This window comes from Acipenser ruthenus, chromosome 17 (genome assembly GCF_902713425.1).
Source record: "Acipenser ruthenus chromosome 17, fAciRut3.2 maternal haplotype, whole genome shotgun sequence".
NCBI lineage: Eukaryota > Metazoa > Chordata > Actinopteri > Acipenseriformes > Acipenseridae > Acipenser > Acipenser ruthenus.
The window spans coordinates 29,904,788-29,921,273 of record NC_081205.1 but is presented as its reverse complement, the minus strand read 5'-3'; the positions used below and the strand labels follow the sequence as shown (position 1 = coordinate 29,921,273).

Sequence of the window (16,486 nt, the reverse complement as noted above, 5' to 3'; positions counted from 1 at the left end):
CCACACTGAAGCAGCCAGGGTAACCTGCATTCTTCACCGCAGTCCTGATTTATCAGTGTCATGACAGAACATCACACCATTCTGCTAAGCTATTGGAGCCTGTCGGAAACTCTGTATTCACAATGTGTTGCAGGGTGATGTTGCCAATCAGTTCATAGAAAAATGCAGAGATTTTTTTTTTGTTTTGTTTGTTTTTATACTGCCAATGCTGTCAATAAAGAGAGTATATAAATTGCTATTGTATGGTAATCATACTACCAATATAAGGTTTAAGCAACTGGTTTAGCCATCCTGGTCCTCACTCTTTAAACTATGGTTCACTGGGGCCGGTTTTTCAAAACGTAATCTGGATAAGCAGTGATCTGGATTTTGTAATCGAGATTCCTTTAAAAAAAAAAAAATTGTAATCGTAATTATTTGTAATCTGGATAAAAGTAATCCAGCAGTGACATTTTCTGAAAAAAATGATCAAAGCAATCCATATAATGAAAGTAATCTCAATCACAAAGTATAGGATTACAAAATCCGGATCACGTTGAAAAACCATCCACAGGTCTAGTAATCTGTGGTTCCACAAATCACCAAAAATAACATTACAATCCGTATGCAGTTTAGACCTAAGGATTAGACTACCCTTGTAAATCCACTCAGTTCAAGACAAAATGACAGGATCCATGTAGTACATACCAGTACCGTACTTGCAGTCAAAACATTGGCACATTGTATGAAGTGAAAGCATTGGGTTAGCATTGAATCATTGGTAGTTGTGTTGTTTTTGGTAAGTGTCCCCTGATCAAGGTTTGAAGTAGTTTGTGATTTTAGACCATGCTGCATTAAGAAGTTTCTGGTGGAGGGCTTTATGGCTGCAGCGCTTGATAAAACTATCTAAAGTTTTTGGCAGGTTACTGAGTAACACATTAAGGTGTTTTGTTCAGTACCTCCTTGATTACCCAGCCTGTGTTCCCTTAACTTTAACATGCTGTCAGCCCTGTCACTTTCACATGTGCTTAATTGTTCACCAGAAGTTATTCCGTACAAAGCAGAGCTGGTTACTGCTTTTACCAACAGGAAATGCATGGCTGTGTGAAAAAAGCGCCTAAAGGATTGTATAGCCCTACTAAAGTTTTTTGTGTCTCTTGTTCTAAAGTATATAATTATTCAAACAAAAAGACCTGTAGTAACTGTTGGATTGGTAGAAATCCCTGCCTGTACTTGGGCTGGATAAACTAGCATTTTGACCAGCATCGGCTAATTCAATTGAAAAGCTGGAAACAGAAATGCAGAAGAACTGGAAACATACGGCATGTATTCTCTTTACACTCCCTTCCCTTTCCACCGCCAAGAGGAAACCTGGGTCTCTTCCATTGTTGAGTTTACAAGATCAGATACAGAGTGTAGAGATGGTCCTTTAGAAATCCTATATTCATCCAATAGGAAACACTGATAATATCACTACTATAGTATTAACAACCAATTCATATTGTGCGTCTCTTGCAGTAATATTGTATCCTGATTTATCTAACTAGTTCATTTATTGTACTGGCATTTAGTGTTCTGGGAAGGCATATTGAATTCCTCGAGCACCTTCCTCTAAACTGGGATGATCCAGGAAAAACAGGGACTGGTGTCAACCCTAGATAATAATTGAGCAAACAGACAACAGGGCAAACAAACCGATTAAGTATATGTAATGTTATTTAACATGTTCCTGTAATCAGCAGCAATCAGACATATACTGAAGTGTATTTAAACATAGAAAAAACACATTGTGCAGACTGTAGTATTGGGATTCAATCACAGGCTAGAGAAATTCTAAGCAGCTGGTAAGGCAGGATCTCAATAGAAAGCACCCCCTGCTGCTTTGCTGGGAAGCAGAATTGACATTGCCTGCAGTTTAATGCGATTATGCAGGCGTATCATTTTCTCACAATTTACATAAGTTGCATAACACTATGTAACACAATTTTTGTTCCTGGGTAGTAAGTGTTATTTCCTAATTGCTTATGCCTCAAAAGTATAGAAAATGGCTATTATTCCCCACAAACTTTGCTTTTGTGACCAGGATAGTGATATTTTGAAATGTACCTATTTCCAATGAGAAAACGGGCGGATTTGTGTCTTTTCGTTCACATAAAGTCAGAAAAAAACAACATATGAATCCAAATTAACATGTATTTATACTAAAGTAATACAAAAATGACTACAAAAGATTTAGAAGTGAGTAGTCTTTTTGGTTGGGGTAGTATGGGTTTCTCTCCTCAGCTCCACTTCTGAAATTGTCATCTGGATCTACAACGTCTTCCTCACTCTCTGACTTGCTGCTCTCTTCTAAAGACGGCTGCTCTCTCTCCGGAGGAGTGGGTACGGGGAGCTCATGGCAGTGTGGCACCGGGGCGATGGATGAAGGAAGGTCCGGATACGCGATAGCAGGTGCATTCTTGCCAGTCTGACGTTTGGAAGGGTCCACCATGCAGAAGTAGCAGTTGCTTGAGTGGTCAGTGGGTTCCCGCCAAATTCTTGGGATAGCGAACTTCATGGCTCTCTTTTCCCCTCTGTACCATCCTACAAAAATACATTTATTTCACCCATGACTAATGTGTAAGAGATTCTCGCAACATTTTTCATTTATGATATATTTTCTCAATAACATTGAAAATTGTAAAACATTTTAAAATTAAAAACTTTTACAATTTTAAAAATTTTAACAAATTTTATGACATAAAATTCCGAGCAACAATTGTCCATCTTACCTTCCTGAGTTTTTTTGCAGTGCTCGCAGGTGAAATGAGGTGCCCAGGGTTTGTCTTGATCCCCGACAGGCATGCCAAAATATGCCTTGTAGGCCTCACACATCTTAGCAGATGCTTCCACGGAGTACTTTTTCGCTCTTGTCTTGATAAATTGGCCGCAGACATAGCAAAATGCGTCTGCCAGATGCTTGCAGCCTCTTGATGCCATCTCAGAAAAATGCAGATATGTATCCACTTAGGCAGCTGGAACTAAACTGAACTGGTGAGCTTAAGGCCCCTGTATTTATACTACTATTTATATTACTGGAAAGTTCTAGAAAGTTCTAGAAGTTACTCCAAGTTTACTCAGCACTGAATCTATCTGGAATGTTCTGGAAAATAGGTAAATTTCAAAATATCACTGTCCTGGTCACAAAAGCAAAGTTTGTGGGGAATAATAGCCATTTTCTATACTTTTGAGGCATAAGCAATTAGGAAATAACACTTACTACCCAGGAACAAAAAAAAAAAAAAAAATTGTTACACGGTGTAATCATTGGTTTCACTCAGACTTCTCAAAATAGCTTCCAAATAGTGTTATATTTCTTTTTTTTTTTTTTTTTAGGCAATTTTGTATGAAATGGCTAATGCAGGCCACGGGTAGTTTTCTGTACGACGTGGACCACGAAATTAAACTAGGAAATGAGACTTGAGAATTTTATAAACATTCAGACATCAATTGTTTATTAAAAAAAGAAAAAAAAAACATTTCCACTCTGAAGGCTGCTTTTTTGAGTTTGACCTCAATATTATCCAAGTTTAGTATTATGCATGCATAGCAGATTTGAAACCAGAGGGTAAATGAAGAAATATCTCCATCTGAATGAGCACAATCTACTGTACTGCACATCTGTGTGATTTAATAGCAAGTCAACAGACACAGACATTTTAATAAGAGCTGATAGCAATTCGTTATCTACAATGTGAAATAAACAAATAAAGAAGCGGTAACCCTGAAGTGGTTTGTGAGGTAATGTGTGTGATTGTTGATTGAAGTGGCTGCTGTTGTGAGTGCCTGTGACAGTGCTGCGTTCGTGTACCATGTAGAGCTCTGTGCCAAGCTGCTGGTCCCTGCTGATTGTTACCACTAGCGATGCCACCAGGAATCAGTAAGCATCATTGAACAGGGATTATGCTAATTGCCCCAGAGCAGACACGGTGGCATCAATGTTTTTTTATTTTTTTTTTTATTGCACAATTATAATAAAAAATAAAACAGAATTGAGTTTCTTTTAAGGTACTGGGTGAACGTGTGTGTCTATTATATGTTTATTCAAATTGAAAGAATTGAAATAGCAGATGAACTACAGAGCTGGTGTCATTCGCTGGAAATGTCATGGACAAGGATACCATGGGGCTCGTGTGCACAAGCTTGCTTGTAAGGGATTATTTTGAACAGCAGACATCCTTGACTGAAGTCATTGTGAATGGTCTGCCAGGCAGGTGTAACTAAAGGGTAAAAAGCAGCCAGCTCTGTATTTCCCGGAGGATCGCCTCTGTCGTTTGCTTGACTTGCTGCCCACTTGTCTGTTTGCTCAAGAACAGTTGCTGGTTTGTCTATTCTGCTTCTTCATGCAGTTTCTAGCTGTGGTGATGTGGCACCATGCCTTTTATCCGCTCCAAACAATAATTGCTGGGGTAGGTGTATCCCTACTGCTGTATATAGTAGCAATCTAGAGAAGCTTGGTCCGGATATACGCTAGCACAAGCTACTGAGTAAGAATCTGGGGCTATATGAAGCATGAGTCCACCTGGGAGTATGGCAAGCTTGCAGTTTTAAAGTGCATACAGTGGAGGTAGATCATGGTGATCTACTTTCTTGTGCTACTTTTAACTTTGAAATTACAGCTCTGTCTACAGCCTGTGTCTTCTACGCAGCTTCATGTAAATCCCATCCCCATCGGAACAGCTTCAAATCCCAAGGCAATGAATGATCTGCTTTCAAACTGAATTCAAGCCGTCCACTGGAAAGACATTTAAAGCATCAGGTAATTCATATTTTTAAACTGATAACCTGATGGCTTGTGTAATTAGCCGCTGTTGGTCTGAAACAGTAGCTGATATTATTTTTTCATGTATGGGAGTTGCATGCTGTATTGATCATTACCGTTTATTTTCTTGTGCTGAAATTACTCCAGTCTTTGCACAAGAACTGTGGCACATGATGGTGTGCCTTCAGGGCCTGTAGAATGTGCTTTTCTGCAGCATGAGTGATTGACCTTCTGTTTAGACTCCCAGATAAGCCTGACAGACAAAAGTACCCCCAAGTGTCATTTTTGCATCTGTGCTGCTGACTTGCTCGTTTGCCATTGCCAATAATTGACAAAAACGTCCACTGTGGCTTTTCTAATCAATTTATATCTTCAAAGAATGATACTGAAAACTGAAAATAAATCTCAAAGAGAAAATTGCACATACCTATGTTACTGTAAACCCAGCATAGACCACAGATAAAAGTAAACAAGTTTTGATTAAGTCACATACTAGCACACAATGTGACACCTCACTACAGGTAGCAAATTGAAAGAGTTTGGAATGTGGCTGGCGGTTGCCTGCACTGGGTAATAGAGTCTGCTCTTTTGATAAATACAGTTTACCTGGCCTCAGTTCAATGTTTCAAAAGGAAACCTGCGCTGTCATTAATGAAAACTTACAGTATGGAAGCATTGCCTTTTATAAAGATTACTGGAAGTTGCTGTGGAGTTTTATCAGCATGTGAAGCCTTGTACTCAGTTGTGGCTAGCTGACCACTCTCCCCGCTGCAGTTCATATGCCAGTGACATGACGTTACGTTTGAGTGAACTTCGACCCTGCTCCCCCTCCCCGGAGGCCCCCTGTCTGACAGTCTTGTTTGTCCAAATGTCTCCGTAATGTAGCACTTTACCAGAGAAAGGGCGCATGTTGTAAAATTGACAAATAAATCATAATTTTACTGTCATCACCAGTGCATTTACCAATGTAAAATCTATTTATTTAGATACTTAAGGTTTTGTTTATTCACTGATGTGAAATAACAAATGTTAATTTAATGAGCAGCCAAAGGATAAAAAAAACAAAAAATGTTTTGTTCAGACACTTGCTGAATTTTAACTAAAACCAAGATAGTCTGGCACTTTAGCTGCGCTTTGAGGCTTTGCTTAACTGGTGTGTAAGACATGCATCAGTCATGAGGTGACTGAACATTTAATAAACGATGTTGCTCTCAAACACTACGATTAACCATGTGACCAAAGCCAACGTTTTTTTTTTTTTTTTTTTTTTTTTTTGGTTCCTAATTGCTCCAAGGGCAAGAGGTTGAAGGTCATTCTGTACAAAAGGTTTCTTTGAAATGAGTTTTGACCTCTGCTAAATGGATGCCTCTTGTTAAAAGCTATAGAAAGACCAATGTCCATTAGTGAAGGGGAAAAAAATGAACAAGCACAAAAGCACTCATTGCTTCAGGTCTTTCTTCTTCTGAAAAAAGCTTTTTGGAGGGATTGTGTTTTTTTAGTAATCCTCACAGGTTAAAAGTAATATTAAGGCAACCTGACTCTTGTCATATTCTGCTTTGGATCTCAGGACAGGGTTCTGCCATTATTTCAGTTCTCCTGTATGTTTCCTAGTGTACATTGTGGTCTGGTTTTCATAGAGAAAAGTGTCGTAATTCTTGAATAAGCAATGCCATCACCTTCAAACGTGTGTCAGTATATTTAACAGCTTGGTATATTCTAAGCCCCATTCCACCCTCATCCTGAAAACCATCAACGACACGGTAGAATGCCTTAATGACACCATCGCTCATTTGCATACTGTGTCTGAAAACAGTATTCACAGCCTGCTGCTTTCGAGCGGTGACCCACTATGTTAAAGAACGTCACTCTTGTGTCCCTGAAACTGGAAAAGCAATAGTAAAGCTCATGCTATACCTCTACCTAACCATTACTTCTTCATGTATTTGTTTTTAGGCCCAAAAGAATGAAAGAGAATCGATCCGACAGAAGCTGGCACTGGGCAGTTTCTTTGATGATGGTCCAGGGATTTATACCAGCTGCAGCAAGAGTGGGAAGCCTAGTCTGTCTTCACGGTAAGAGTGAGCCACCTACAAGCCGAATGATCTGCTTTGAAACAGGGAGGAATACGCTGCACAGAAAAGGCTTCGTTGATTTTTTTTAAATTTAAGGTTAATGGTTAATGTTTAGTTTTGCCTACATTAAATGTATTAAAAGGTAAGAGAGATTGCAGTACAGAAATGTTGACTGTCATGCTGAGGGTGGCCAGTAGGTGGCAGTACAAACTAATGAGAGCAGCTTTTTATTCAGTTCATCCCAGATGAGAACTGCTTCATTGCTGCATCTAATGGTTTTCTGTTCAACTGACGATACAGGAAGTAAACATGTTAGCTCCCACCGACAGCTTGTTTTTGGAGTAACATTTTCAAATAAAACTAAGATAATACACTGCTTAGTTTCTAATAATAATTACATAACCAAAACAAAGAAGCATGGACTGGAAAATGAATTATGTGAAGCAAATGTTTTATAATTATCTTCATAACCTAATTAAAGTCTGGATCCAACTGGAAATGTGCTTCTGGGCAATAGAACCTTAACATAAAATCCATTCATGACGTGTTCCTTGTGTTTGCCTTGGATATTACTTATTGTTACCATGGGGAAAGTGCAAAAATACTGTGGTCAACTTTTGATCAAAATAAAGTTATTATCATAAGATTTCATTTTAAGATAAAACTGAATTTTGAGATTCTGAAACAAAATAACTGGAACACTTTTTTTTTTGTTGAGTATTGCTTAATACATTCTATATATGTATGCAGCCACAATGTGGAACTTTTTTGTTGTTAATGTTAGATTAAACAACTCAGATGCACTCCGGAGTCTGTACAATAACCTTTGTGGTTTTATAGTTCCACAAAATAGTTTCAATTGCTCGCTTCAGTGAAACATTTCGCTTCCAGTTGGAGTGTAGAACCTGCAGAAGTCAGTTTTCGCGGGGTTTTGAACCATTAAAATCTAGTGTTTGCTGGAAATTGTGGTGTTTTTTGGTGAGACCCCTTTGAGTAATGGGACAGACAGCAACCAGCACAATGTATGAAAATCCCAGAGACACAGACATCACTAAATATGAACCAGGGAGACCCATCCTCAACATTCCCACCTCCTGAGCATTCTGTACAAAGTTATTTTTTGCATGCGTTTTGATGAATATTTATACAGTATATACCGATACATATTTAATAAATAAAGCAGTCAGCAACTAGTGATGCCTCCTAGGGAAAGGGGTGAAACTACTTGAGAGATAAGACTGAAAATAAAAGCCCATGTTTTTGAAAGGAAATTCCCTTTGTTGTAGAAATGTATAACATAAGCCTATTTATTTGTTTTGTATTTTGTATTTTTTTTTTCTTACAGTATATTGTATAACATGAGCCTAGATGTAAGGCAATTGTTCTGAGCCTTGGTGTTCTTACTCTGCGTTGACAGCCTAGCATGTGGCAAAATGGTGATTTACATGAATAGATTCTCAGGCATTGTGGTCCAGTGGTTAAAGTCCAGGGCTTGTAATCAGAAGGCCACTGGTTCAAATCCCACCTCTGCCATTGACTGACTCACTGTGTGTGACTCTGAGCAAGTCACTTAACCTCCTTGTGCTCCATCCTATGGATGAGATTAAACCAATGACCACACTCTGAAAGGCGCTATATAAAAATAAAGATATTGTTATTCTCTGATTCCACAAGAGGGGGCAAATATATTCCTTATGTTAATGACTGGCATAACAACAGACAGCTGAGCAATACCCATCCATTTACATTTACATGAGTATGGTTCACAGTAGAAAGGGCTTGGGTAGGGGTCAGCACCAAACCATGCAAACTTCCATATAAAGAACATAACTTGCATGGCCCAAAACCAGATTTCTTCTAATAAAAAGCATTATTGTCAAGCCTGTGTGTTGTAAACCTTGTGTATTGTCACAGAGTGAAACGATCATTATTCTATCCTAGCAGAATAGTCAAACCATGCAAACCATGCACCCTGCAGTTTATTGTATTAATGCCCTGGTCTTTTGTTAGGTGGATCGGGGCATTAAACTGCCACTGCACTACATTATCTAGCAGGTAACGTCCACTCTATCAGGCATTGGTGCTTATTTATATGACAAGTGGAATCCCCTTATGTACTCAGTGTGCCCTGTAATTATTGCTTCAGTAAATCACTCTGAGAAATCACTGTTAATGTTTTTTTTTTTTTTTTAATTACAGGTATAGAACTATTAGCTGCTTTTTAGGTGGTCTCATGCCATTACTAGCTTGTTCAATTTTATGTGATTTTGGGTATTTTAAAAAGCGTTTAACAGTTAATAGATTTCTAAGACATCATTTATATTCAGACATTATATTTATATTCAATTTGTTTGTGCAGTCTTCAAAGTGGGATGAACCTGCAGATCTGCTTTGTGAATGACAGCGGCAGCGACAAAGACAGCGATGCCGATGACAGCAAGACTGAAACCAGCCTGGATACCCCACTCTCCCCAATGGTAGCTTTTCAAACTGATTATGTATTAATGTGATAAGAGTACAGCAAGGGAGCACTCACTTGTGTAAGGTTTTACAATACAGAATACTAGACTGCAATCACTTGACCCAGTTTTAGGCTTTTCATGACTTTGTATCTAGTTTACACCATAACTGCTTTTCTAAATTGCTGAAACCAGTGTTTTTGTTAAGTCATTTAAAAGCCCTATTTGGACGGGATGAAAACTCACCACATAAGCAGGTGTCCTGTCCTCTACGTCACAGACAATCCCTGAGAAACTGAATCCTGTGGGCACAGGGCATGTTGGTTTCTCCTTGCGAGGTTTCACACCACTCACTCACAGGAAGAGGGCTTGTAGGCATTACAGAGGAAGTATGTTAAAACTGCAAAGTATGTCTAGTTATTCAGATCAAAACAGGAAATGCTTTGTCAGCTTGCTGTCCCAGATCACCCCTGGTCAGTTCTGCAACACTGCTGACCCTTCAAAGATTGAACTGAGCGGAAAAGTCACTGCAGGGTTAGATAATTATGTTTTTGTTTTTTTTAAATGTGCATTGTTTTGGGTTCCAGTTGTGAAGTTCAAGTCCACACGTGTGCTGACAGCAAAAATAATCAAATAAGTAAATTGATGTATCCATTCTGGGGAGGTTTTAAATCTGATTTCAAGTATAAGGCGGTACCTCTCTGGTTATCCATGAAGTAATCCACCAACTGCAATGAACTGTGTAACAAATGACTGTGAAATAACCACAAAACATCCAGACAGGGTGATATCTTGCCCCATCAAATTTAGATCTCTTAATATACAGTACATTGACTAATTGCAATCAGATATTATCTGCCATGTCTGACACTGTTTGACTCATATCTGATATAGTATTCTCAAATGAATATTGGAAGAACCACTGCAGTCAAATTTAATTAACTGAATTACAGTGTTATTTTAGCACAATTAAAGCTATATTAAGATGAATAGTTAGTGTCTTCTGATAGAAATAACAATGACGGTAACTTACCATGTATATTAAACTGAGTTTGTACTTAGGAGTTTGCAATACAGTTCATGAATATATGCACAAGACTGGCCCCAGTTTATACAGCATGTCATCCCTTTTCCAGAGCAAGCAGAGCTTGTCCTACTCTGACCGTGACACTACTGAAGAGGACTCAGAGTCCTTGGAGGACATGGACTTCCTCACCCGGCAGAAGAAGCTACAGGCCGAAGCTAAGATGGCACTTGCCATGGCCAAGCCCATGGCTAAAATGCAGGTGGAAGTAGAGAAGCAGAACAGAAAGAAGTCTCCCGTAGCAGACCTTGTGAGTACAGTCGCTTTATAATAACACCTGGGAGGATTTGAAAGGCTAATCAGCACTTTAAAAACCATGTTCTTCCTTTAAATCCATTCCCCTCTGTTTTTTGTGCTGAGACTCTTTTAGTCCCTCAGGGTTTTTTTTTCTCTTCACGTTTAATATGAATATGCTAATCTTTTTCAAAACACAACAAAGATAACCTGCTGCATTCTGGTAACCTTTGCTGTAGATCACATGGTCCAACTGCAGCTCAACCATTGGTGGGATTTTTCCCGAATTGAAACAAAGAACCAAAATATCTTTAACAGAATTAAAAGAGAACAAATGATAATATTTGCACTCATTTAAATATTTTGTTTATAATTTATACATTAAAACTACAAACTGTTGGGGGCTGCTGTCCCTTTTAAGTATTTTCTTAAACAAAATCATGATGTTATTTAGATGAATCTAACATAAATAAACACTGAGGTGTACTGTTTGAACAGTGTGCACAATCACCTTCACAATGACCTGCCACTGTCCAAAAGACGTGTTTAAAATTAATTGAAAACTGCTCTGCATTTCATCATTTAATTTTCAACAAGGTGGAAGGTGGAAGGTGGAACTCAGACATTGCAGGTCAAAGGCTGTTTTTCAGTGTCTGATCACTCACATTCCTCATACTTGATCAAAATATGTTACATTCACTTCTTCGGGCTGTTTGAATTTGCCAGCATTTTTACAATTTGGCGCCATGTTTTCACAATGTACAGCAGTGTATGTTTATATACAGGCTGGTATCAAAACCACGTGTGTTTTGAGTCTGGTTGTTTTTGAGCCTCATTTTTAATAAGCCCTTCCTCGCTGCTCAGGAATGCTCTTCGTTCGCTCTCCATTTTCATATCTTTTTGACCTGGTACCATCTTTACTGATTCAACAAAGACGGATCTATAATTTATGTTCTGCAATGTCGTTGCTGACTTACTTTAGATCTAGTGGTGCCCAGCTGTCAGAAATAATGAAACTCATGAGTGCACTTTAAAGAGGCTGACCTTTTTACAATTCAGAAGGATATAGTTTTGTGATCATGGTGCTTTAGCATAGCAGACAGGCAGGGTTACAGGGCAAGCACACCTGATGAAAACATCATACTTTTACTGGTTACTTGATAGCTCTTGTATATAAAAAAGGAAACATTAATCCTTGACTTATTTTGTCTTTGGAGAAGGGCATTGTTATGTTATTTGATATACTACCCTGAATACTTAAATGCAGTTACTTTTTTTAATGACCTGTTACAGTATTCTAACAAGCCTTGCAGGCCTAAAGAGGTCAAATAGGACTAAGCAAGGAATTACTTATAAAGAGGCAAGACACCATCTGGAATTCAACAGATTGTTCATTACTAGAAGTTTAATTCAGTTGAGTATGTTTACCATTCATTATAAATTTACTGCCACCTCCCTCTCCCCCAACACATTTCCTTTGCTTGTAAGTGAATATTTAATTGCATAACCACACTTCCTTTTTTTTTATCGGGTCCGGACCAGGTGTATGAAATAAGCATAGAGATAACCAGACCAGAAAGAATGTAACCACAGCGGGTTCCAAAGCAAACTGCTCCAAATGGGGGGTAATCAAACAGTATCACAAAAATTCCACTGAGCACTACCATACCACCTCTGCGAGAGTAGCTAGCTAAACTGGGAAGATATACTAAACATGATGACAGGATGACTCGTATTCATGCAAGCATACACTCACTGTACCGAACCAGCAGTCTTACTCATGGCAGAAACGGGAACTCCTTAAAAAAAAAAAAAAAAAAAAAAATACCCCAAAGAGATACAAAGGACATAAGCAAACCGTGGCACAGTAGAAAATAAAAGTGAAACACATCATGTCACTGAAAGAAAACATTATCCAAACAGATTAAAAAGTCACCTGCATCCAAACAAATGCTAGCAGAGGATAGAGGAAAGGGAGCATAGGGGAGGGGGGCCCAGTTTATCACCTGAAGAATGGATGAAGTAACCAGAAACACCCTGAAAGTAAAAGCTTACTGGTTCAGGGAAGAGTGGGTGGAATATCCACTGGCACTTGGGTGTTTGAGAACGTAAAATGTGTCTATGTAAATTATGGATATAGAAAAGATTTATTTGAAATAAATTGCTCCATCCACGTTTATGATTTTTTTTTTTTTAGACAATGATCCTTGATAACTGAAGAGATATTTTAGTATTGCAAGTCTGCCACCTGCTGCCAAGTTATGAGAATGTTATTATATGCAGTTGCATACAGTTCACCAGACCAGAAATACATCACTGTGTGTTTGCATGAGATGATTTGAGTTATAAAGGAGTTGATGTTGTCAGCCTTCCTTGCCTGTCGGGTATAACCAACAGTGATTATTATACAGACACACAGTGAAAGTGGAAATGAGGTTACTTTTATTTAGCGATCTGACAGTGTTGTCACTCCTTCACGAAGAATATAAATGTGCAGTGCTCTTTTAGAAGTGATTGTGCTGCAGGAACTTAAACACCACCACTTCACTACCGGTACTGAAGCAGCGGTTTCATCAGGAATCAAATGGAAATGTGCTCCCAAACCAGTAACCTGTATAATTTCTGTATAAGTGCAATTGTGTTTCTGGACCTTGGAGCTCTTAAACACTGCCTAAAATTCCAGTGTGTTGCGCTGCTCACTTGATAAATGGCATTAACTGTATAGAGCAGCATTTAAATTGCTTTGAAATAAAGGAGAGAAATGTTTTGTGATTAACAAGGTTGCTCTCCCTCTCCTAGCTGCCTCACATGCCTCATATAAGTGAATGCTTAATGAAGAGAAGCTTGAAGCCCATAGACCTGAGGGACATGACAATTGGTCAGCTGCAAGTTATAGTTAACGACCTCCACTCCCAGATTGAAAGTAAGTGGGTTATTTTGCAAACCATTCTGGGGGGCTAGGTGGGGGTGATAAGAGACACGAGTTTAAGTTCTTTGGTGGTCTTTTGGACAGTAGTCACACACAATGTTTTGGCATCTTTATAGATAAGGAGAGAAGCCAGGGACTGGGTGGATGTGTATGTGTGTAGAGGGCAACATTAATAGGCTTTATCCAAGCAGGAAACAAGGCAGAGTCAAATCAATAAACTAGTCTACAGAAAGCCATGGGCCAAAATGTGCAAAACATAAAAAGCAGATTGGAAAGTGTTATAAAATATGTACTCGATGTAAAGACACAGTGGCAGAAAATCTTGCAGATGTGTGTGCAGTCTAAAAAGCAAGATACTTACCAGAGAAGACAAAAGACCTGATAACATCAGTTAGAAATCAAACTAGCTGTCCTGACATCTCCATCTGGTGAAAAGAAGGAAAATGGATGTCAAAGTAAACTGTGAGGCAGAATATTGTATTTCTGGGTGACGTGCTTTCTGAAGACATGGGATTGACAAGGAGAACGATGAATTCCGAGGCACAGCTGACAGAACGTCAGCCACCAGACACTGCAGCCTGACTGGCAGTCACAATGATGGAGGCCACCGATTTCATTTTGGGGCTAATATTGTTAGTGTAATTGAGTGATGTAACAATACATTATAATAGAATTGGCTAAGATTTGCAAACATACCTGATGTTCTGGTGCTATAATACAGACGAATGCAGTTTATCCTCGTAAGGTTAGCATGCCTTAAAGTGTATGGCAGCCACATAGTCATACTGTTTATAACAAAATCTGGTTTGTGCAAAACACACAAATTAAATTACCAAGTAAATAATAACTTAATACTACCTATATGGTTATGAAACAGATCAACGCAAGCAATCTGTGGTGCATTGTTTTAATTATTAGCTGGTAACAGGAAAATGAAAACAGTAAGGTTGAGAGTATAACACATTATTTGTAAGCACAGCTTAAAGCATCTTACTGTTAAATGTACGCTAATAATATGTTTAATCTGGCATTAAATGTAAAATTCTCCTATAGCTCTTGGCTCGCTTTCATATACTGTTAAGGTGTTTTCAGGATTTTTCTGCTATTTTTTTTTTTTATATTAAGGTACAGGAGAGCTCTTCACATCTGTTGAGGGTTTAATCTTTTTATCTCTCCTTGGCAGTCAGTTTTGAAAAGCTTATGCATTCGGCACTGGAGATTCCGAGTGTGGGGGTCTGGGGACACAGCCATGCGGTTCAAATCCAGCATATGACCCCCATACTCATCTTTCTCAGGAATACATTATTGTCCATCATCTGGACATTTGTACAGAGTGATTCATAGACACACCACATTTAAAAAAAAAAGAAAAAAAAAAAGCATTGGCCAAGCACGTAGTAACCTTTCCCAAATCCACCAGACTGTCATATGACTTTAGCTTTGGCTAGCTGCACTCATCTCTGAATTGCCCACAAGGTTTGGTGGTCCAGTGCTTAAAGAAAAAAGGCTTGATACCAGACGGTTCCCGGTTCAAATCCTGGCTCAGGATCCTGAGTCACTGTGTGTGTGACCCAGAGCAAGTCACTTAACCTCCTTGTGCTCTGTATTTCGGACTAGACATAAAACCAAGGTCCAATTATAAATGACTGCAGCAGCAGTTGTAGATGCATAGTTCACCCCAAATCTCTAAGTCGCTTATGAACGCTGAGTCCACATGTTCCTGTCCGCCACAACATAACTGATAAACCTGAAGTGAAAAAGACTAAATTACATTTTGTTCTGTTTGCACAGGTTTGAATGAAGAGTTGGTGCAGATGCTGCTTATCAGGGATGAGTTGCACATGGAGCAGGATGCCATGCTGGTGGACATTGAAGATCTGACTAGGTAGGAACTGTGTCACAGCTCATGGACTAGAACATGGCAGTCAAATGCAATGCAACACAATGCAATGCCATACCTTGCCATGCAGTGACAGCAAGCCACTCTCTTCACTGATCTTTGCTGCTTGAAGTAAAACATTTTCATGTAGAGGGCACAATCTGACAAAATGTCAGGTTTCTAAGCTTTAAACAATTGTTTAATAATGTACAGTATAGCTATTGTCTTCATCTTATAGGCTTATCTGTAAATATGGAAAATGTGTTTTATCGGGTTGGGGGGAATTCACTCCTGACAGGTCAATGAACTTCTACCCAACTCTTGTCTTTCTAGGCATGCTGAAAGTCAACAGAAGTACATGACAGAGAAACCCCCATCCAAATAAAAAAGAGATACCACCACCAGTTTATGGGAATGAAGAACAAGGCTAGATTTTAATTTGCTTCTGTGGTTGTAAAAAATGCTGATGCTTAAGATGGTGCACTTCAAGAGAAAAAAAAAAAAGTCGGTGTTATCATCAAAACTGTCTGAAGCTTTCTGTGCAGTGATTGGCCTTGCGTCTTCATACTTTGTTTTAACTTTACACATTTACCACTAATATTGGGCATTTTAATGTGTGTGTGTATATATATATATACACACACACACACACACACTATATTGGTGGAGACTATACAACATTAGTAACATATACAAGGGAAAAAAGAAAACAAGGTTGTTACTTAACTAACTTCTGAATTTTAGGAATTTTAAGTTGAACAGTATTTTACAGTCTGCCTTTTTTTATTCGGCACAAACGGTAGTTTTAAAATAAAGAAACTTTTATTTGAAGGTGCTAAAATGAGTCAAAGGATACATGCCTGCCCTGTAGTAAAGTTGTAGCCTTTTGGTAATGAGTTCACTTTGATCAGTTTTCAACATTTTGTGAATGTTGATTTTAAATAAGTGTGTTAATATCATTTCATCCAATTGTATTCAGAAACTTATTTGGGGAAATTGTATGTACAGATATGTAAAATAAAAAAATTAAAACTTTGTTTCATATTCAA

General features: G+C 38.5%; 1 protein-coding gene across 8 annotated transcripts in view; it reads left to right on the top strand.

Moving 5' to 3' along the window:
- LOC117423593 (schwannomin-interacting protein 1-like) overlaps window positions 1-16,486 on the top strand; it is a 183,984-nt gene extending 167,498 nt beyond the window's left edge. For all 8 annotated transcript variants that reach the window (XM_034039645.3, XM_034039646.3, XM_058990349.1 and 5 more), the window contains 6 exons: window positions 6,734-6,852; window positions 9,212-9,329; window positions 10,448-10,645; window positions 13,429-13,552; window positions 15,350-15,443; window positions 15,771-16,486. In XM_034039645.3, coding sequence (XP_033895536.3) covers window positions 6,734-6,852; window positions 9,212-9,329; window positions 10,448-10,645; window positions 13,429-13,552; window positions 15,350-15,443; window positions 15,771-15,822 — 705 coding nt within the window. In that variant the 3' untranslated portion in view covers window positions 15,823-16,486. The remainder of the gene's footprint in view (window positions 1-6,733; window positions 6,853-9,211; window positions 9,330-10,447; window positions 10,646-13,428; window positions 13,553-15,349; window positions 15,444-15,770) is intronic.